This window comes from Sycon ciliatum, chromosome 2, assembly GCF_964019385.1.
Source record: "Sycon ciliatum chromosome 2, ocSycCili1.1, whole genome shotgun sequence".
Classification (NCBI taxonomy): Eukaryota; Metazoa; Porifera; class Calcarea; order Leucosolenida; family Sycettidae; genus Sycon; species Sycon ciliatum.
In genome coordinates this window covers 24,284,866-24,307,279 of record NC_088644.1, presented here as the reverse complement: position 1 = coordinate 24,307,279, position 22,414 = coordinate 24,284,866, and the positions used below count along the sequence as shown (strand labels likewise).

The 22,414-nt window shown below is 49.1% G+C and overlaps 2 protein-coding genes across 2 annotated transcripts in view; both read right to left on the bottom strand.

Annotated features, from left to right (window-relative positions):
- Nucleotides 1–413: 413 nt before the first annotated feature.
- On the bottom strand, nt 414–13,090 carry LOC135809318 (tyrosine-protein kinase ABL1-like). Its single transcript, XM_065322652.1, has 8 exons — nt 12,705–13,090; nt 11,570–12,315; nt 10,157–10,210; nt 8,765–8,973; nt 3,441–3,631; nt 3,003–3,155; nt 2,381–2,470; nt 414–1,988 (listed from the first exon to the last, which is right to left on the bottom strand). The coding sequence occupies exons 1-8, from the start codon at nt 12,856–12,858 to the stop codon at nt 1,009–1,011; spliced, it is 2,577 nt and encodes an 858-aa protein (XP_065178724.1). The 5' UTR covers nt 12,859–13,090; the 3' UTR covers nt 414–1,008.
- Nucleotides 13,091–20,024: 6,934 nt separating this feature from the next.
- The window catches only part of LOC135809317 (E3 ubiquitin-protein ligase HUWE1-like), a 62,795-nt gene continuing 60,405 nt past the window's right edge, over nt 20,025–22,414 (bottom strand). Inside the window, exons 56-59 of the mRNA XM_065322651.1 lie at nt 22,352–22,414; nt 21,885–22,043; nt 21,334–21,524; nt 20,025–21,185 (exon numbers count right to left, since the gene is read on the bottom strand). The exon at nt 22,352–22,414 is cut by the window's right edge and continues 78 nt beyond it. Coding sequence (XP_065178723.1) covers nt 21,083–21,185; nt 21,334–21,524; nt 21,885–22,043; nt 22,352–22,414 — 516 coding nt within the window. The 3' untranslated portion in view covers nt 20,025–21,082. The remainder of the gene's footprint in view (nt 21,186–21,333; nt 21,525–21,884; nt 22,044–22,351) is intronic.

Here is a 22,414-nt window from a genome sequence, read left to right as displayed (position 1 = left end):
TACATACAATCATGAAAGACGCCATGGCAACGACGTCACAGTCATGGACTACACAAAGTTTAGTCATGCTGCATGACCAGGATTTGTGCATTGACTGCCCGAGTCTTGTCCATTTTGATTTTGGAGGGCTGGAGTCTGGAAGTCTTCTTGATCATGCATGCAGCTTGTCAGTGTAGTCTACAATACTCAATAGTAGTAATTATGTTACGTATCATACTGTCTCATTTACTGCAAGCGAGGCACGTGTAAGTCCAGTATGTAAGGGGGCGGGGGAGAGAGAGCTTAGGATTTGTGAGACTGCGTCATGCATGGCTCTGCATTCGTGTATTATAATTGTGATAACCACTCCATTATGCACATGCACCCTGGGATGCTGAATCAACCGGCAACGTACAAAACTAGTCTCGTCATCGGCGGGCGTGACAGATACAATTATCAAAATGTAGCAATATATAGGTTGTGTCAATAGAAGTCATATTTGGTTGAAAGGGGGCTGGCATTTTTGACTCATCACAGTAGTTTGTTTCCAAGTTTAAGATGGCACACAGCAGAGAGAGAGAGAGAGACAGACGGACAGAGAGAGACAGAGACAGACAGAGAGACAGAGATGAATGCAGAGATGTCTTGCGACACCCCAAGGAGAAAGGCAAGGTGAGCCTAATATAGCCAGCAAGGAGGAGTCATTGAAAATACGCGGGCAGGCAAAATGTGATGTGTATCGCCAAGCCTTCATTCGTGAATAAGCCAAAATACGGCAATGTATCCCCAACTCTTCATTGCAATGTGGAAAGAAGATCGGCCAGGACCGTGCATGCAATAAATTCTGGCACCAATCTCAAGACTATAATATGAATAGCATCATCTAATCAGCAAGATTTTGTACAATCAACCCTCCCATATCAATCATTGCGTCGGAGATGAAGTGTTTTTCTAAAGCAGCAATAAACATAATTATAGTCAAATCCATATGTTACTATTCATGTACACCGTTGAAAGAGTTTCTGGTAGTTACCTCTCAACATTATCCACAAATTTCTGTGCCGTTGTCAATATTTTTTGGATAGTGGACGCCAGGTTGCGGAGATCGTCCGAGCTTGTCACAACTCCTTTGTTGGTACGCTCGCCGATGTTCTTCACGGTGTTGATCTGATCGCGGAACTTCACTAATGTCACCTTTCCAGCACCGAACAGGCGATTACTCTCACTTAGTTCTTTGGCAGTTTCACCGACGCTGGACGACGTGCTGCAGAATTGAGTGATAGCTTGGCGTGTCGGTTGAGACCCACCGGCAATAGGATTGTCCGCATGCAGTGTGCCAACAAGCTTCTCGAGCCGATTGATGACCGAGTCTCCTGAAGCATTAGAACTAATGGAGCTTCTGGTTGGCGGGGATCTTCTTGCGGTTGCGCGGGGTGCCTCTTCTGCTACAGATGATTTTCGAGTGGGTTCCGGAGTCGGAGGAAGGGGCGGTGTGGCGGCGGGCCGCGTTACGCTTGAGCTGACTTGAGTAAAGCGCGCGCGGCTTTGTGCAACCAGATTCGAAGACGCGGGCGCGACAGGTTGTGATCGCGACATGACGGGAGGCGTTGCAGATCTCTGTTGCAGTTGCCCTTGTGGCTGGACGGAGTCACCTGATGCAGAACTAGCTGCTGGCTTATCTTCAATAGGGCGTGGAGGTGGGCGACGTTGCGGTCTCTGTACAGCTGCTTCTCCGTCTTTTGGCAACGGCACAGGTGCTGCTTGATCCAGTGATTCTCCCATTCCGTTGATCCCCGGCTTGCTTGAAATGTTGTCCGACGTTCCTCTCCGGGGTGGTATTCGCGGAGCAGGAGTGCTGCTAGCTCCCGGTGATGGGCTGGCACGCGTTTGCCGACTCGTTGGTTGTGTTGGTCTGCCTGGTCCGGCACCAGCACTGGGACGTTGACCAGATGAAGCTGAAGGCAGTGGAGGGAGTGCTCGCGATCCTGCTGGTGCCCCTGAACTACCGTCTACAAAACAGGCCCATATATACATGCACATACGCGCACGCGTACACACACACACAAACAGGCACAAACAGGCACACACACACACACGTACTTGTACTCGTTCACTTTCCAGAAACTGGTCACGTGGCCTCCCGTTGCGACACAGGCGAGAGATTGAGAAGAAACCTCGGCAAGATGATTCGATGGGCTATTGAACCGCCCAACAACCCCGAAATAAGAAACTTCCGAGTGGACTTGAAACATTTGACCTCACGTATGCACTCGCCTTGGGCTTGGGCAGCTCTAAAAAATTGCTTGGTATTCCAGAAAAAAATGATTGTGTTTGTACTCTACAAACTACCAGTCCAAAGTGGATTGAGCAGATGGTGCTGAGAAGCCAATGCCATACTTACTGCTGTTCACGTCCATATCGCTGAACATGTTAGTGAGCTGCTCGAGTAACATAGAAAATGATGGCCGATCCTCGGCATGCCACTCCCAACCTACAGCAGAAGATACATCACATAAATACGACAGCATCACCCTTTGTATGAGCGTTCTTTATTAGTGGTGGTGGTGGGGGGGGGGGGGAGTGGCAATTTGAATATCAACATGGCATATGATTAGATATAACACTAAGGTATGGAATAATAGTGTGGTAGAGCAAATAGCATGCACAAAAGTTACAAAACAATATAATAGATACCATGTTTTGTGTGAGGTGCACTATTTTTCAGCTGAAAGTCCCTGGTTTCGCTGTGCATTATACACAGGACATGGAAAATGCAAATGCTCCTGCCAAAAGAACCATGAATTGTCCAAATGTGCTCCAAACTCTGGTGTGCATCATACTCCACGGGTACGGTAAGCTTCAGGGCTAAGAGGAGTTCAACTTAGAGGAGCATATCACAACTAGGAATGGCCTTGGGTCACTGTGCAGCTGGTCATGGATCTAGACGGCTTTCGTAAAACCATGCGACCAACATAGTGAGGATGATATGATATCATTGGTCTTGAATGACAGCGTTGACTTACATGCCAGCATCAGTTCATATACTTCATTGGGGCAGCCGGTTGGTTGGTCCATGCGATATCCCTCATCCAGTCGCTCGTACACTGCAGAGAGTTCCACTCCAGGATAAGGAGAACTGCCATACGTTGCCAGCTCCCAAAGGAGAACGCCGAATGCTGCAAGAAAAGTCGTCGCAACAGAGAATTTTACTGCACGCCCTGAGTCCCACACAACATTGCGAGTTTAAAAAAAATTGAAACACATCTCTGTGAAGATGACATGATGTCAACCTTGGGAAAGGAAGGTGAGGCAATACAAGCCGCACTGCATGGGGACATTGGGCTACTTCGGGAGTCGAGACCCATCCGTGACACTGAATTGCATGTTCCAGAACAAACTCTTGAGCATCGGTAAGCCGAGCAGTAAGAGCCAACAAACCGCGGTTTCCTGGCGGTACTTACACCAAACGTCCGATTGTGTTGAGAATGTGTTGTATGCTAGGGCCTCAGGTGATGTCCATTTAATAGGGAACTTTGCACCCTCCCGGGCAACATAAATCTCATTTGACGGGCTGACCAAACGAGAAAGTCCAAAGTCAGCCACTTTGACCCGATAGCTCTCACCAACGAGGCAATTCCGCGCAGCCAGATCTCTGCAGACCAAGGAAAAGAAGTGACAACAACAGAAGGCCGTTTTAGATGGTCTTTCAGACTGGTGACTCACCATACTCCCTGCTAAGACTCACCATACCCCCTGCTGCTAAGCAATCTGATGTCACATCATGTACTACATTTACTATTGCCCAATAAACAACTGCTGATACCACACTGCGGACAGAATTCGTTTAGGCTGTCATCACACTACGAAACTCTGCGTAGTAGTTAGTAGCAGTAGTTAGTTGACAAGACTGCTTTGCCTTGAGTCTTGGAGTATACAATTACAAAGTAGCTGTTGCTGTCACTGGTGTGCGTGTGTTACCAAGAGTTTGTAACCCCACACTCTTTAAAAAAAAATCTTTTATTTATGGATTCCCGAAAGGCCGAGGCTTAAGTCGAGGGTCTCCGTTCTCTTGGTGTTACTATCGCCGCGGAATGGATTCCGAAAGAACTAGCATACGTTAGGCAAGCGAGGTTTCGGTGACGATGGCGTGGGAGGAAACACATCCGTCGGCGAAGAAGGGAACGACTGCGTACCAGCACCCGACACATCAGGAATTCAGTCATGCAAAGAGCAAACACGGTGTCAAATGCAACAATCGCAGCTGCCAGAGGCGAGCGCAAGAACAAACAGGCTGGATTGCACAGGGCACCAGGTGCTTGCATCCGTCGACCAGAGCTCTGCTTCTCCTCTCTGCTATTAGCATGGTGCTGTTGGTGATCAATTTCTCTCACCAAGTATCACCTGCCTGGCAATCCAGTGCCCTCTGGCTCGGGATCAGACTGCGAGGAGCCTCTCCTGGCTTTCGTCACCATCGTGATGGCAATGTCGGTGAAGAAAGTAGCGCTAGGACTGCAGTGCCGCAGACCAGTGCCCGTAGCATGGCCGCCACCGCTAGGACTGCAGTGCCGCAGACCAATGCCCGTAGCATGGCCGCCGCTAGGACTGCAGTGCCGCAGACCAGTGCCCGTAGCATGGCCGCCGCTAGGACTGCAGTGCGCAGACCAGTGTCCGTAGCATGGCCGCCGCTAGGACTGCAGTGCCGCAGACCAGTGCCCGCAGCATGGCCGCCGCTAGGACTGCAGTGCCGCAGACCAGTGCCCGTAGCATGGCGGCCGCTAGGACCGCTGCTGCTGCTAGTGCTTCTCCTGCTACTGCTGCTGTTGCTGCTGCTTCAACTGCTGCCAGTGCTGGCAGCATTAACACTGGGACTGCTGCCTCCGCTGCTCCTACACCCACACCACGTTTTCAACCAGTGTCCATCCGACCCGGCACATTTGTATATCTTGTGATGGGAGAGACCGCAGTGCCTGACCTATATGTGAGAACAAGTCTGATCCCGGACGTCCACGTGATCTTTTTGGCATGGAAAGCGCCGCCACCGACTGCCAACATTGGCAAGGTGCAGACGGACTTCTTCCCCAAGTCGTCCTGGGCAAGCGGTCGGTCGCAATCATCTCTCAGACCTTGCGCTGGCCAAGGAAAAAGAACAAGGATGGAATTTTGAGTTCTGGCTCTTCTGTGATGGCGATGCACGCTTGATCAAACGACACAACCAAGCTCATTACCCTATTTTTCTAAGTGGGTGGAAATTATTCCCCTCCCGGATATGAAGGCCGAGACCGTAGCAGACCGTTTGGTTGACCGGGTATTTTTGAAGTTTGGAGTCCCCTGCCAATTACATTCGGACCAGGGCCCTAATTTTGAGAGCCGCCTCATCTCCTCTTTATGTAAATTGTTGGGGGTTTGTAAGTCCCGCACCACCCCTTACCGGCCACAGTCAGATGGTCTTGTCGAGAGGGCAAACCGCACGATTCTGGTGGCCCTCCGGGCCTATGTCGCGGACGACCAAACATCCTGGGACCGCCACCTTCCTCTGGTACAATTTGCTTACAATACGGGTGTCCACCGTGCTACGGGATTCACCCCTCATTTTGTGCTATTTGGGAGGGAGGCCCGTTTACCCCTTGATCTTTTTCTCCCTGCCCCGGGGGCCCCTCAAGTTACTCCTCTGCCCGCATATATCACAAATTTGCGGTCATCTTTGGCTAGGCGTTTGGTGTAGTCCGGGATCGCCTGGGAGTGGCACATCGGGTGGCTAAATCTACTTATGATAGGCGGGTGAAATCCCCCAGTTTTCAACCAGGTGACTATGTCTGGCTCCATGCAGTTCCACCCCCGGGTGCCAGCCCTAAGCTATTTCGCCCCTGGACTGGGCCCTGGCAGGTAGAAGTAATTAAGGGAGTGGTGTGTTCCATTGTACGGGTGGGACCCCCTCCTTCGGCCCGCCATGCTAAGCATTTAACAGTGCACACCGATCGGTTACGGGCTGTCCACGGTAAGGTAGTGGTTCCCCCAGGGGTCCAGCAGTGTCTCCGCCTGAAAATACGGCGATGCCATCTATGGGGGGTCCAGCCATGTTTTTGCCCGCCCCGTTTGGTGCACCCCACCCTGTGGCTCCGACTCCCGTTATGGTTCAGCCCCCGGGTTCGGTCCCCCCCCCCCTCCTTCACCTCCGGGTTCTCCTCCAGGTTCTCCTCCGGGTTCCCCTCCGTCCCCGCCCCGGCCTGGTACGCCCCGACCCAGACGTTCATGTGTGTTGTCGCCTTGGAGGCAGGACAGGGTCAGCTTCCGTGGAAGGGGTGGTGATTGCTTGAGGCTGCGTGCTCCAGCTGTTTCGGTTGTTTTTGTTACTTTTCTTTCTCGTTCTAGTTTTCGCGCCGCCGCGGCCCCGACTTCCGTCTATTTCGCCATGACGGGGTCGGAGTGCTCTCTCCCGGTTGCTCCGTTGCCTCCCCCGCTCTGTCCCACGGCACCTCCGGCACTCCCGTTGCTTCGCCGTGTGCGCCGTCGGTCTCGCCGCTCGAGACAGCGCCGCAGAGTCCGCCGGGCAGCGCAGCAAACAGCACCATGCATATCACCTGACTGACTGTCAGCACTATCCGCACCCTCTTCACCTGCAACGCGGCCAGCTACGCCTCCTGTCCTGGAGGACTTCTCCGATGTTGTTCCGTTGGTGGACATTTATTGTTATAACGATCTCGCGTAAGCTGCATTTTTCTCTTGCATGTGTAATTTTGTTTGTCTAGACTGTTGGATGGGTGGCGTACTAGGTTGGTTCTGTTCAAATAATCAAGATCCAAAGGGACAACTACAGGTCGAACAGCCCGCCAGCCGGGGTCCTCTGCAAAATCTGTTGCTTCCAGGTTCCGTTTGATTGATGCACAGTTTTGCGGGGCTCCCGACTGGTGTTAACCCTCCTGGCCTACTCGTCATGCGTTCAACAGTCGTGACCCCACTTCTTTTGTATTTTTATTGTCGCCTATTTATGTTGTTTCACATTTCATTTCCCCGGTCTTTCTGCCTTCTTCTGTTTTTTTTATATACCAGTGGCGGATCCAGGATCCGAAACAAGGGGGGGGGGGGCACACTACAGGCTCAATGGAACAAGTTTACTTTTACAATGACTTTTGTGATACTCGAACATGTAAATGTATGGGCACTATTGGTATAATATAACAATCAGAATCAAACAAGGTAAGTTGCTTCCTTCTCTTCATTTTCGAACTGCTGTAAAACAACAACGAGGTTCTGGAACGCCAAGGCAAGTGAAGTTTGCAAGGCAAGGGCAGGAAAATCTACGCATTGCCATGCGAAGTTTTGAACTGTGTACTTGCACTTGTACCGTCTTTGTTTTCGTGCTACGAGTACAGTGCAGTACTAGACCAAAACCGTAGTTCTGGTGCGCACGGATCGCGGATCGCGGAATACAGATCGACGCGACGAGAGTTGACAGTTCACAAGTTCAGTACACGCGTACCGCGTATCGATCTACGGACCCGGTGAACCAGTGCATGAATGTGTACAGTGCATGCAGTACAGCGACTGGGCCTTGTCATCTACACAGGAAGTGCGCGCGAGCTCGGTTTCGATCGAGATCAGTAAAAAAAAAAGTCGATCGGCGCTTCTGAAGGGGGGGGGGGGGGCACGTGCCCCCTTCGCCCCCCTCTAAATCCGCCACTGTATACACTTCCATCCACAGGAGTGGATGTCTTTTTTTCGGTTGGGGATAGTGTTGTACATGTGGTCGCGCTTGTAGCTCTGTGTCGTACATGCGGCTGCGCGGGTGTCTCTTTGTCGTACATGTAGCTGCGCTTGTGTCTCTTTTGTCGTACACGTGGCTGCGTATGTGTCTCTGTGTCGTACATGCTGCTGACCCGTGGGTACACGCCGCTGCGCTGTCTTGGAATGCTTTGTACATGCCGCTGCACCGTCTTCTGTCTCCTCCGTATGCATTATTTCTCATCTCGTCCCCGTTGCATACACATTTTCTCGTCTTGTCTCCGTTCTATTTGTCTGGTTGCCGTCTTGTGTCCGTCGTATTTCCCCGTCGTTCGTCTTTGTCTCCCGTCCTGTTCAGGCCTTGTTGTACTTTGCACAGGCACCTCTTTCGTATCCCTCACCCCACTTTTTCCCCTCTTTTCTCCACGTCTCCATAATATATTCTCTTGTCCGTTTTGTTGGAGCGCAGTTCTCCAGTCGCCTTGTGAAATCAAGTTAGAGAAAACGCTCTCTCCCAATTTGCACGAGTCTTTTGTTATTGTGTGGAGTGGCGAGGAGAGCAACAGTTCGTCCAATTGAATTGACGACATCTACGTCCACGTAAGGAGGTTTTGGTCTGGCCGGGTTGCCATGATGATCCTCTCCCTACCAAGAGTAGGGAGAGGGGGGAGGGTATACAACTATTTTGAACTAAAACTGGTGAACGTGCGTATCTCTCTCAGTCTTTTCCCGAGCGACCATGTACGTGCGTTTGAATTTTCAAATTTCTCCAAAAACAAAACCGCGGGTACGGGTCAAGAACTGTGCCTGCATGATGATACGACCACCCGTTTTCGATTTTTCACCATAGACATAAACGGGAGTCAGAGAAAGTAGTGTGATGACGGCCACAGTGGTATAATAAATTAATGGAGACCGGTGGCAGTACTCCTTCATGCACGTGTCAAGATAAAAAGCATTGGGCTTGGAAAGAAGATAATATCTCAATGATTTTATAATTGAGTCACCGCAACCATAAAAGCTCATCAGATATCTTTCAAACATGTCAGTTCAAAATGCATCTCACCTATGGATCATGTTGGTTGACTCGAGGTAGGCCATTCCATCTGCAATTTGAGTAGCCATGTACATGAGTGTGGTGGGGTCCAGCGTGCTGCCTTCAGGTCCTCTCAGGTAGTCCAGTAAGTTCCCGTACGGCATGTACTCGGCGACGATGAAGAACGGCTGCTCTCGCGTGCACACGCCGAGCAGTTGTACGAGGTTCTTGTGCTTGACCTGAACCAACAACATGCAGACTTAATTTACCCCAAAAAAACGTACGTGTCCTATATAGTCCATTCGCCAAATCGGGGCCCCTGATACACTAAAACTACATGTATGTGCACCATATTGACGAACTCCCAGGATCGAGCAGCTTGGAAAGGCGGTATTCACGCCGCTTAGCACGCGTGCGATCTCTAGCTGAGGAACAGCAGCGGAACCATGTGTTGCACAATAATAATTATCATACGTACTGTGTAAATGCATACTAAATGCGATCTGTCAAATTTCGGTGTCTGAAAAATACATTTTGCACATATACACTGAATTGATGGCCGTGACAACATGGCTCACTCTGATTCTTTGAGCTGGGGTTTAAAACTGCTTTGTTATTCACTACGTCGGACCTCATTGCAATTGGCCCGGCCACTGTCACGCTGGCCTCCGCTGATAAGACCTACCAAGCCCCACTGAACAGCTAGCTGTCCAGAAGTATGTTAATACAGCATGCAACTTGCATAATAACCTCTATAGCACCCGTCATAGGTACAAGCCCTCCGAACCGGCCTATCCCAACAGCATTATCTACTATCTGTTCTTGTTTTGCACCCAGTTGCAATACTAGCTCTGCATGCTATTGCTCACCCAGGCCACAGGTAGCCATGTTAGGTCAACCTGGACCCAGAATAGGTTTCACACCTCATTCGCACCACTGCCAGTTATCATGAAACACATGTTCAGTAGACTGATACAGAAGCAACCGATCCAAAACTTCAGACAGTGGGATAGTACTGCATTTACGTGCTACTCCTGGACTGGAGCAGCCCCTTTACCTTCTCTCCAGCTTCCAAGTCTATTTTTGGCATGATGTAGTATGGACGTCCCACAACTCATTCAGATCCAGGAGCAACCTAGTTCTGAGATGTGCATGCCAAATAGGTCCTCCCTGTGTCACAGTAAATTCAAGTTTTGGAAGCTTGCTGCCAGCCCTATCATGATTGTTCACACTGTGCCACCATCAGTACAGCAGCAGCAGCAGCAGCAGCAGAAGCAGTGGCAGCAGTCATAACTCAACACACATCTAACACGGTAAGTTCGCCTGACCAGTCCTCTATAACAGCAATGATTTCTTACGGGCGTGCCAGGATATGGTGACATGTTAAATGCCTTGCTAACACTAGCTAACTACAATTCTGACCTGTTTCATTACGCCTGCTTCCTTCAGGAACTCGTCAGCCTCCATTGTGTCCTCCTGGAGGGAGGCAGAAATGACAGTCAATTAGGAAATTTGCTGTGTAAAGAAGTGTGGTCAAGCCACAATGACGACATGCTACTTCAACTTACTTCAAATGACATATTATGTAGTTCAGTGGTGATGACTGTTTTCAGGGAAGGAGCAGTCCACGGTCCTACACAGATCGTACTTATTTTCTCTCCCCCCCCCCACCACCACCTCTATCTCTCTTATTTTTTGTCCTATCGCAACCAACTTCATACCCCTAGAAAGCTGAGCAAACGGCCTCACGCTCCCCAAGGTGTACTGCATACTGGAATCTGTTACCTCTCTCGAGAGTGATGATAGTTTTGGTAACTTTATCGCAACAATGAATAGAATCAGCAAGGCGAGCAATAAATGTTACAATAACAGAAAATATAATGAATCTAGAAATTTCCCAATCAATTTTCATGACATCCCAACTCATCACAACCACGCTCTATCTATTGTTCTTCCTCTCATTTGACTTAGAAAATCTCAGATTTTGAGTTTTTAGGCGCTCCATACATAATTTTATTTTCATTATTTTATTGGTTTGGTGAGACTCCCATGATAGGTATCCATTTACCTCTGGAGAATCCGTAAATAAACAAAACAAAACGCGCTCTTCATGAGACAAGCATTAGGGAAATCCAGTGGAATGACCGGGGTTGGTGCCCTTACTGTTTTACCACGCACACGCACTGTAGTTCACGTACAAAGACAAGCAGTGCTCACGGCTACAAGGCCCGGCAGCGACCCTTGGCAGCTAGAATTCTCAACGGATTTTAAAAAGTCCGCAGCAGAGTAGGTAGGCGGAAACATGATAATTCATACAGTGAACCCTGTGTAAGCCGATCGCTAAAGGAACCTTACAAATATGGTCCCCGTGTACAGTGTTGGTCTGTCGCATTCAGGATCATGTGACGGGAATTAAATTGCTTAGTCCTAGTTGCGGTGGTCCTCTAGGACAGGTGGTCACCATATCAGAGTGGTTGCCTTCACAGGCTCTCTGCTGTATGCCTAAGTAGTAGGGGGTAGTCTCACAGGCCATTGTGCTGGGGGTAGTCTCACAGGCCATTGTGCTGGGGGTAGAACCCGAGCCCGGTAGTGATTTGACCTGGGTAGCATTGTAACTGTGCGTGAAAGCTCATCGGGGGTGGGAATAAACAGGCTTTCTTATCTACGGGCTGAAAACTGTCCATAACTGGCCCAGGCTGGACCAGAGCCTATGGTTGTTGGTCTTGAAAGGCCCTAGGGCGGGGAGAGTGGGGGACATTATACTCGGTTGTACACAATACACGAGCAACGCGCAAATACGGTAAACATTATGCGGGCAATTGATTTGAACCTTACTTTAAATGTCTTGACCGCAACCACCCGGTTGACGCTCTTCCAGTGTGCTTTGTATACTTCGCCGTATTGTCCTCCACCTAACCGCTGACCCATCTCAATGTCCGTCCGTTCTATTTCCCAACGATCAGGTGTGCCAAACACAACGGGAGCGTCTCTCTTTGGCGCCGGAAACTTCAACGTCGTCGTCAGCCCGTCCGGATTGCTTGAGTGATGGACGACGAGATCCAGCAGAGAACGGAACTGTGCCTCCTGCGTCACATAGTAGAAACCGCTTTCCATCATGTTGATACGATAGTGATAGACGCGACCTTCGTATCTCAGCGATATTGAGTGCTGGCCCATCATGGACTCGCTCTCGCGCAGAAGAAACGATCCGTTGATGCCACTCTTCAGCAGATACTCGGCTTCGTTCCGGGAAATTTTTCCATGATACCAGGTATGTGTGTCCAAACTGCTTATTCTGGTCAGATAGTTGCTTGGCACCCAACCAACTTCTCCTCGACGTGCCTGAACCTGGCACCAGTCTCCCTCGTCGTTGTACTTGAGAACTCGCAGCTCATCGCCCTTATTCACCTTCAGCATGCCTTCACCCTCGGCGAGGAAGTCGTGAATCACCACTACTAGCTGGTCCTGCTCCATACCGTTCGTGGCATCCACTTCTCCACCATGGCCAGAGTCTTCTTTGCCCCACGCTGCCTTTCCCTCCTGACTGCTTCCTGGGGCGCGTGGCAGCGGGCGTTCAGAATCTGTAGCGGCACAGTTAGAATCGCCACATCGCACTTGTCACCAACAGAACAACTCCAACCCCCCACTAACATTGGCATAGCAAGAAAATTCCTCGACGATAAGAATACCTGGACCATGCGTGACGACGTGAATATTTCACAACGTCCACCACATCAGTTCAAGTCAAACCCCAAACTTCCTTATGAAACCACATCCATGACACTGAAAAGGAAGGAGCCCCACACTGTCATCGATATCCTCCGCCACACAAATAAAGTATCCCTTTCCAAAATCATTCCTACAAAAGTATTTCGTCAACAGAGCAATGGTGGACCAATGCAATACCCATTTCCCAGGTCGGAAGGCACCAACAAAACGTGATTGTTAGAACATGTGGGGGGGCACCTACCTTGGCTACCCGCTTGGCTCGATCTTCGGGTCGATTGGAAGTTGTTTCTGACTTTGGTGCTCAGTATTTGCACGGGCCCTCGCTTCGATTCTCGATTACTACCCCCACTGCTACCAGCCGCAGCCACGCCAGCAGTACTGGCTTCTTGTCCCATGGCAGTTGCTGAGCATCGACCACACTATCAACTGCTAACAATCCGATGTTTCCTTCAGACTCTCTCCTATCCTCGCCAGGGCTAGTAGAGCCGTGCCCGCAGCGAACGCACGCTACCTATGTACAGTATTGCATTCGGAAAGCGGAAGAAGGCAGTAAAGACAGCAATGTCAGAAGCGTCAGAATGGCCCACCAGCACCTGGCTTTTCGTTTCTGCTCCGCGTGCATGACGTTGTGCACTGACTGACCATACAGATCTACCACCCACTGGCTAGCTTGACTTCTCACTTACAGTATCTCAGCTCAGCCTGCATTAGGCAACACACTTACACAGTTAGTCTAGACTCTAGACAGATACAGCCATGTACGGCAAGTCTGCACGCATACCATGATTGTACAGAATATGAACACTCGCAGTTTGCTACAGTCACACAGATGTCGCGTCGGTCAGACTCAGAGGTCCAGTGAGGACACCTACCACTGTACCACTACCAGTACCAGCACCACCAGTCCACCACCACGCAGATCTACTGAGTACTGTACCGCGTACCGCAGTAGATCTACGCGTAGACATCTACAGTCATAGTCATTCTGCAGCAGCCATATATCGCAACACGCACGGTTGTCTGAGTGCTGATTGATTCCCCACCACTGACGACAAGGCGACATGTGCATGATGTGGACACGACAACAGTGCAGTGTTATGTCAACACTCTTCACACTACTGCTGTTCTGATGACCCACCCAGTAACCCACATAGCCGAGTAGAGCCACCCGCGCGCGACCCGGCATCATGCAGAGCATGGACCAGGCCCAGGCCAGGTAAATAAGGCACTAACTATTACTTGACAAAGGAGTAGGCTGACTAATAGTATAAAGTATAATTATGGGCCTAGCGCCTACTGGAGACAGAGTACTGCCTGGTCTGTATGACTCTGAGTGTAGGCTATGCAGCATGCTAGACCACTACTGTTTGAGTGGTGCAACAGTAAACAATGTCATGGTAAACCAGGCGAGCACCGCCCAGTCTTATGACCCTGACTCGTCACAGTCAGTGAGTGTAGTTTGACCATAACAATTATTAAATTTTATGAATAATTATGATGATATTGATATGACTGTGCAGATGACTGTGCATGTGATGAAGCCTCTTTTACCATGTTAACGGTCAAAAGAAACACAATGATGAAAATGCAATACAAATGGGCAGTCACCTGGTCACGCGCATACATCATAACCCCCTGGAGTAGGCTACCCGCCTCTGGCCCTGGGTCATCCCTCGAGCCTCATTAATTAATAAAGATAATAAACAAGGACGTGAGCTTCCGTGATGAAGCTCCAGCTACTTTTTGCTGAACTCACTAAACTAACTATACAGTAGAGTGGCATCACGGTACTTCTACATGTACAACAATTAGGTAATGTGATACAGAAAGTGAAGAACCATCCGAGGTAAATAGCCAATATGAACAAAAGTTATTGTGCCATGCCAGCCGGCTAAGTCAGGATTGTATGAACCCACAAGTAGTTACCCTTTTCTGATCTGAAGTGAATGGTCTCTGCAACGGACATACCCAGCAAACGGTGTAAAATGTGACATAACAGTTACATGTACATGTACAGCCATGTAAAATCCCCGGGCTAGGCCAGAGCATCTTTAGTAGCTGGCTGTGTCTTGCGACTTCCGTGCACACTGAATCTGTGTGAGCTCTTTGGTATGTTGGTTCGTGGAAGGAAAGCCATCGGAAACTCAAACGGAAACGGCAGCTCCTCCATCTCAAGGCAAAGCCTAAGTCAAGGAACGGAAACTATTACTTCTATCGGATGTCGACGTGGAGCGACAGTAAGCTTGCCTCCGGCAGAACGGAGGTCTCTCACCACCCCAGCAACCAGCCCAACCCATGCAGCGTTGCAGGCGCTGGCGGACGGTTCGCTTGTACAGAGCTACGGGGCCGAGACTGGGGCAGACTAGAGCCTGGTAGAGCCTGGTAGAGGCGCCTCACTAGATCACTGCGGTCAATCGTGAAAAGCTAGCCTGAGCCCGACAGTACCGTATGTACAGTCATGTATACCTACATCATACACTGTACATGTACATGACTTGACAATGATATAACCTAACACTGGTTAAAACCAGTATTAGATAAACCTTGTTATAGTTCACGCAATTGTAAGATTGACAGCATGAAACAAGGTGGAGGGCACTGTGTTCGGAAACAGTGACCATACTACAACCTTCCGCGGTTGGCAGAGCCCCGGTCCCTGCGGACCATTTGAGCCATATGGGTATCGCACCCGGTTCTGACCCTCATTATGCTAGGGGGTTAGGAGACTACTCCTGATGTCGTCTTGTTTTCTTCGCTCTTTTCTTTAACTTGTATAAAGACTTTTTTTCTTTTTTCTTCCAACTTCTGCCCATGGCGTCCTTCTCTCAGCTCGTCAACTGTCAACAGTTTTTTTTGTCATCACCATGACACTGTCGCGAGAAGGTGCTCTCTATAGACGGGGTTGGTGATGTCCCGACGTGGCCATGGGTAGGCCTTCACCACGTCGGAACACCCCGGCTACACGTTGGTTACCTCCACTCGTTAACCTGCCTGCTGTTGATGGTGCCACGCAAACTAGTACTGCCTACTGGTCAAGAAAAGTCCTCCAGAGTCTGCGGGCCAGACGGACGGTCGCAGGGCTGTCCTATCTCTACAAGGTAGTTAACTGCAAGGGCCCACCCCGTCTGACACGCATGCGCCCTCCCCCAAAACCACGGGCCGATACTGTTCGAACCCGCCAGCAGCATTATGCTCAGCGCCAGCACCGGGAACAGCTCTTAAACACCACCCCCGGCACCAGTCCTGATTACCTTCGACGTTCCTTCCCGTACTGTTTCCTTGAATTGTGGAACAGCCTCCCCGAGGACATCTTTCCCCGTCTGGCCAATCACTCTCCACTCACAGCTTTTAAAAAAGGTGTGAACAAACACATTTCAGACCAGCCATGGTCTTGGGACGTGCTTTGAAGCCCATCATGTTGTTCGTCTCACTGTTCTTTCCAGATTGCACCTCTCGGTTTGGGGATGTGCATTGAAGCACCCCATACTAACGGTCTATACTGTCCTCTCTTGGTCACCACTCTCCCTATTACCTATATTGTAATTACCATTCATGTATTGCGCTTCAGATTTTCTTCCGTTTTTGTCTCTTGGTGCGTTACCGGCATGGCGATACTGAGACCTAATGGTCAGTGGAGTGCCTGTAGCCTCACCAGCACTGCTACTATCTGTGACTGTGGCGACCACCATTCAATGTCTAGTCCTCCCCTAACCGTACCCCAACTCTCTCTCTCTCAGCGCTCTTTTTATCTGTCTTTTCTTACTCTTTTTTCTTTGTCAGCCTTCCTGGTGGTTATGTGCTTTTTCAAGTAAATAAAAAAAAAAAAAAAAAAAAAAAACTTGAATTTCATCTACAAACGGATTCAGCAACGGAATCCACTGCGTTCATTGGCTCGAACTTGGCGCGTGTTTCGTACATACAAGGACAACTGAAACGAAAGTGAAAGAGCGACTTGCGCAGCAAAAGATGATTTGATTTGAATCACACAGCGGGCTTTTTCACCGGAGGTCGAAAATCGCTGCAACTGGGCCATATTATGTAGATCTACGACTCGTAGACTTCTGCCACTGGCCTGCCATTCAAGGCTGCTACCTTCCGCAAAGTAACAGTTCCGGCCACATTTGGTGGATGGATGGACTGCGTGTCGAAGAACACGGCAAATCTGCTGCAAAAGCAGAACGTCGCACGCCAATTCCGTGGTAACTGTCATTTGACATGGTAGAGAATGCTTTTTCAGCCCCCGTTCTGCCGAAATATGCTCGACCCCCCAAACAGGCATTTTCTGCCGAAAATTCTGCCGGCATTATCCGCCAAGCCCTAATGAGCTCCTCCGAAAAGTTGAGGGAGAGACTGAAACTTGTATTGCGGAGTCGCTCGCGAAGGAGATCTTGGACGAGCCGGATGAGCCTCCACCAAAGCGCGCAATGCTCAGCAACCTGCAGGATCCGCGCAATTTGCCGAGGTTTCCGATCAAGACGTGGGAAAAATCCGTAGGAACAGAACAGCCAGAATGCCCGATGCCCAGTCGACAATGTCAATGGCACCGCGAGAAAAAAAGCACTATGGTGCAGTATGGACTACTACAAAAAACTGTACCAGAAAACAATCACAAAACACAATGCAGGTGTGCACATGTGTCTGTCAAGTCTGTCCCCGGGGAAAATTGCGGAAAAAAATCGCAAAAAACGCGGGGAAAAACGCGGCATAATATGGCATAATTTGCGGTGAATTTGCGGTAAATATGCGGTAAATATGCGGTGAATAATATTGATGTGCGGAGATTTTCAGTGAGTATGTAGTGAAATAAATCAGTTACTGTAAAAGCAGAAATTTTCGGTGGTGTTTTATTTTCGGTAACTTCGGTGCCGACAATTTTTACCGAAAATAAAACGCACCGAAATTTTCGGTACAACCAATACTGTATACATGTAGTACTAGTACACCTACCTGGAGAACGGGTTTTACCGAAAATTTCCCGCTACCGAACCGCCGATTTTGGCGAATACCGAAAATATTACACCACCGAAAATTTCTGCTTTTACGGTACAAGTCTCTGGTGTAAGCACTCGTCATATTTGAGTAAAAAGCCGCCACGATGAGACGTTGCTGACCGAACAGTGCACTGTGTGTACGTCTAGTGCAACAAAAAAGTTCAAAAAACGCGGGAAAATCGCGGAAAACGCGGTCTTTTAAAAAATCGCAAAAAACGCGGAAAAAAACGCGGCCGCGGAATCGCAATTTTCCCCGGGGATGTCGACAGTCAAGTGTCATGTATCTCTTTATTTGGCTTGGGTGCACACGGGAAACACGTTCCAGTCACTCATACTCGGCCAGTACCGCGTACCGCTGTTCATCCAGCCCTTGGCCTTGCCGCTATCGCGGCGCGGGCTGGATTCCGCGGTACTGCCCTCATACTCGTGCAGGAACCTGTACTTACGGATTTTGTGTAACAGCCTCAGTTGCAACGTTGGGAATGCTACATCACCTGTACACTTACCTGACTACATTGCTACATGAAGACCTTATGTAGCAATGGCATTACATGTATGTACATGTGGTCAGGTAAATGTAGCATTAGTGCTAAAGGTGTTCCATGTCTACAAATCACAAAGTCATGTGTTGGTACAATCCACCATTACATGATTCACTGAGTCTGCGGCGTTGCACCTCATGGCTTTAGCCGATTGTTGCGAAAAACCTGATATTTCCCGACATTATCCACTATGAAACTCGTTATGCTGCTCAAACCTCACATAATGCTCGTCTTGTTCTTTTCTAATGCTCCATAATCATGATAATGCTCTGATAGTCTCATTACTTGACATTAATGCCGAATATGATGCCGGCATTATCCGCATGGACCCGGCTACGGACGGTCCCTACCCACCCCCCGCCACCCCCTCCGGGCCCTACTCTGATAGCGCACGACCCTATTCGTAGACGAGTCTACGGTGTTTTCACACAGCGAAAATGATCGTTCCAGCGGGGCGCTCTATGATCTTAGTAGATTTTCAGCGATTCTCAAAGGAACCCTCCAAAATCAGCGAAAAGCTTCGCGTTTTTTCGATAAGTATTACCGGTAGTTGTTGCGGCTACACATATATGTACATACGCATACACCACGCACACACCTTTTGACCTTGACCTTTTGACGCCCATCGCCAGTTGCGATTGTTTGTTTGTTTGTATTCTTTATTTAGAGTGGGAAGTCCAAAACAGGCCCTAGCCTAATAACAATGCGATGATACTTGATAGCGATGCTACAGCAGAAGCCATAATAACTTGTGCTGGGATTGCACCATTCAACAGCTTGCAAGGCTGAAGAATTCGGACCGCCACCAATTAGCCTGGTCTACACCAAACAGCTACGAAGTGGCTTTTTCTGGCCAGTGAACGATGCACTGAATCCCTACTTTTCGGTCTTTTTCATTTTTTTCCCGCACACACATCACACGAAGAGGCAAGAGTCCATAAACATGTTCATGCACTCTTGATCACACCGGTGCACCACATACTCCGGCATGCACTGGCTATTGGTAACCACCCAGAACTTAAGAATGAAAGAAAAGTCAGGAGGAGTCTGAGAAAGAGAAGAAAGACGTGTGTGACCATAATCGTTGGGAATCGAACCCCCCCCAACCTCTTACCTCGATTGGAAATCGCTGCACATACCACTGCACCATAATCCATAATTATCATGATATGGGACACACGCACACTGTACTGTACTGTACTTGCTCACTGCCGAAACTGGTCACGTGGGTCTCCCCGGGAGAGGGGAGAGAGACTAAAAAAGGAATCTTGGAAAGAATAGATGATTCAATTATTATTACAATTGGCTATTGAACCGCCCAACGGCCTACACCCCCTGAAATCCCCAAACTAGGGTGGACTTGAAATGATCCCACTTATGGGCTCACCACACCTCAGTAAGTGGGTGAGGACAAGGTGCAGAAAAAGGATTGACGGCATCAGGGTATCCGTCCCGGGATCCAACTGCAGTTACCCCTGCCCCCAGTGAAGGTAATACTTGGTACTAGTGTGGGTGGCTAAATCAGGGTGGATTCACTAGCACCATTGATTAGCCAGAAGCAGTCCATGGTTAACTGGCAGGTATGTATACTTCAAAATAGGAAGTTTTTATATTATTATGAACCCTGAAACCAACAAAGGTGGTTGGTACAACAATACACCTTCAAGCAGCCGAACACGTTGGCAACAGACCCAACACTATATATCTGGCATAAGTGTACCCACCAACCGAACTAGCTGGCACCGCACACACACGCACACACACACACACGCGTACACACACCTCATACCTCAGATCTGCCCATCGCGGAAGCGATGATAGCGAACAGCTATGTTAAACATAGCAACTTGTGCACACACACACATACACACACCACGCCACACACATACACACACATACACACACACCATGTACCCACACATACACGGCCCCACATATCCCCCTCCCCCCCCCCCACACACACATAATAAATAATTATTGTATACACACTCACAAGCAGCGATCAGGAAAAGAAGACACGTGCACAAATCACTGGGGAACACTTCTTTGGTAGAACAAGAACATGAGCAATTTCCAGCTGGCCTAGTTATCAGAGGGGAATGCATATGCCATGGAGGGCACCGTGACGGCGCACAAATCGGTGGTAAAAGCAGCAAAGTTCGTTATTGGCAATTATCAGATGTTACCCCCTCCGATGAGAAACTAGCAATGAAGTAAAATAAAAGATAGCAACAGCACAGGAAAGAAACTGTATAGAAACGGACAAAAATAAAACAAAAAGTGCCAGAACTCATACATCAGCAATCGCGCAGGAAAGGAATGGGACACAATTTCAAATAAACACCTACTTGGAAGTATATACACAATGATGGAGCAGAAGGGTGCAAGGGGTGCACCAGCAGCGGCACTAACAGACTAACAGTACAAGCGCCGCTACCACTACTACTACTATACAGATGGTGCACGGTTGTGCAGGGCACTTACTGCTACGGACAGTATAGTACCAATTTCTTTATACAGATGGGCGCAGTTGCATGGGGGAATTCAAAGAATACAAAGTCACGCTTCAAACCGCAAAAAAATACCCAGGACACACATGCACACACACACACAAAACAAGATAATAAAACGCTCACAACAACACAAAGCAATGCACATGGTCATGTACATACACAAATACATGCAACAGCACCAGTTCCGGGACATAACTTTATGTACAGCTTGCGTGTATTTCATAGTATATCTGACTGCTGATGGATATGGCTAAAGTTCTGGTGAGTGTGAGTGTTGGTGAGTGTGTATCTACGTAGAGAGGTAGGGGAGGGGGCAGGGGCTCTTTTTCCGTATTGAGTCTATGTTCAATGTGTAGCTGAGTTATGTGTGTTCTATACATATGGGGGGGGGGGGGGGGAGGGAGGGGGAGGGGGAGAATGAGGATTAGGGAAAGAATGCACAAAGCCATGTGCATGGGTGTTAAGCAACAGCCTTGCTGCAGCGGGACCACATACATCACTAGAAAACCAGAGATTGCAGCAAACGGCAGGGCGACCACGGGAGGTAGCACACCTTCTTGTTGACACGACTCCCTACGCCAAGCCAAATCCTTCTGTGCACTCTTCAATAGCAAGTAGCAGCATGTGCCGAAGCTTGTCATAGTTCTCATAGGGCGGAAGGTCCAGCTGATTGAAGCTGAGCAGCAAGCAAATGGAAAAGAGAGAACATCATCAGATGGTTTAGTTGAGCTTTATCTCCCAGTTTCAGGGCTGTCTATTATAAATGAAGCTTGCCAGTTCGTATCAGCCCCTGAGTTGGTATGTAAAGAAAGAAGAGTACTCACCACGTGTGTGCACATGGAAGGCGATCAAGAGACCGATCGTCACGGTGGATCTGGAACTTCTGAGGTCCGTTCATACCCTCCAGGTGGGCGAAGCCCTGCAGTGGTACCTTGGACGTGCCGGTGACGAACTGTACAAACTTGGCCAGCTGGTCCTTGTTGAAGGAATGCAGTGCTCGCCAGAACCACTGGATCTGTGAAATGCAAGGGAATACAACAGGCATAGCCAGTCACTCTCAATTAACGGTGCAAGATCACAGATGCCATCGCTATGGACGATGCATGGACACGTAGTACAGCCATGTACTAGTCACCAGTCGTGTACACTAGTATAGACACTGTAAAACACCACTGCTCAATGAGTTGGTGCCAGATGGACAGATACAAATGCGGAGACATACCGAGGCACAAGCAATACAACCACGCAGACAGACAGCAAAACAATACAATTACACAGCAAGATTGAACATCCAGCAAAACGTGTACCCAGCAAGATTGAGCATTCACTACAATGTAGGCAATTCCTCCTTGCTTTCCGAGACGGTAGCACTTACGTGACAGCTCTCCATCGTGTACTTGTGATACTCGGTGTTCATTCGTAGATCATCCAAGTCAACTGTTGGCATACCGGAAATCAGCAGCTCAAGCTCCTGCTCATTGAAAATGCCAATCAAATGCTTTGGTATGATCTCGTAGAAACCTTCCAAGAATGCCTGCAAACACGCACACAGAACATACCGGTCAGCCGTGATGCAAAAGAACACCTGCCTCTGGCATCATGATCACGCATGTACAAGCAGCTTAGTAAGGTATCTAGAGTGGAGCGAATGAAAAGTAAACTACATGCTGGTAAACACACTACAAAGCGGTTCCTGTGATTGCCTTGCCCTGATCGTGGGGTACTGCGGAATGGCAACCTAGAAGTTCAGCATACTTCATGGAGTTTCTAGTCAACAGGTTCATTGTGTTACGGACATGCCAATGGGAACGAGAGCAAAAACGGCTTTTGAAGCAAACCAACCTGGATCTGCTGCCGGATAGCACTGGTCATCTTCTCGATGCAAGCCAGCCGCACATACTCCTG

Coding starts and splice junctions, on each gene's coding strand:
- LOC135809318 (XM_065322652.1), bottom strand. CDS start 12,858: ATGGGACAAGAAGCCAGTACTGCTGGCGTGGCTGCGGCTGGTAGCAGT. Junction 12,316..12,704: donor GAGCCAAGCGGGTAGCCAAG/GTAGGTGCCCCC, acceptor GTGCCGCTACAG/ATTCTGAACGCCCGCTGCCA. Junction 1,989..2,380: donor CGATATGGACGTGAACAGCA/GTAAGTATGGCA, acceptor CCTGTTTTGTAG/ACGGTAGTTCAGGGGCACCA.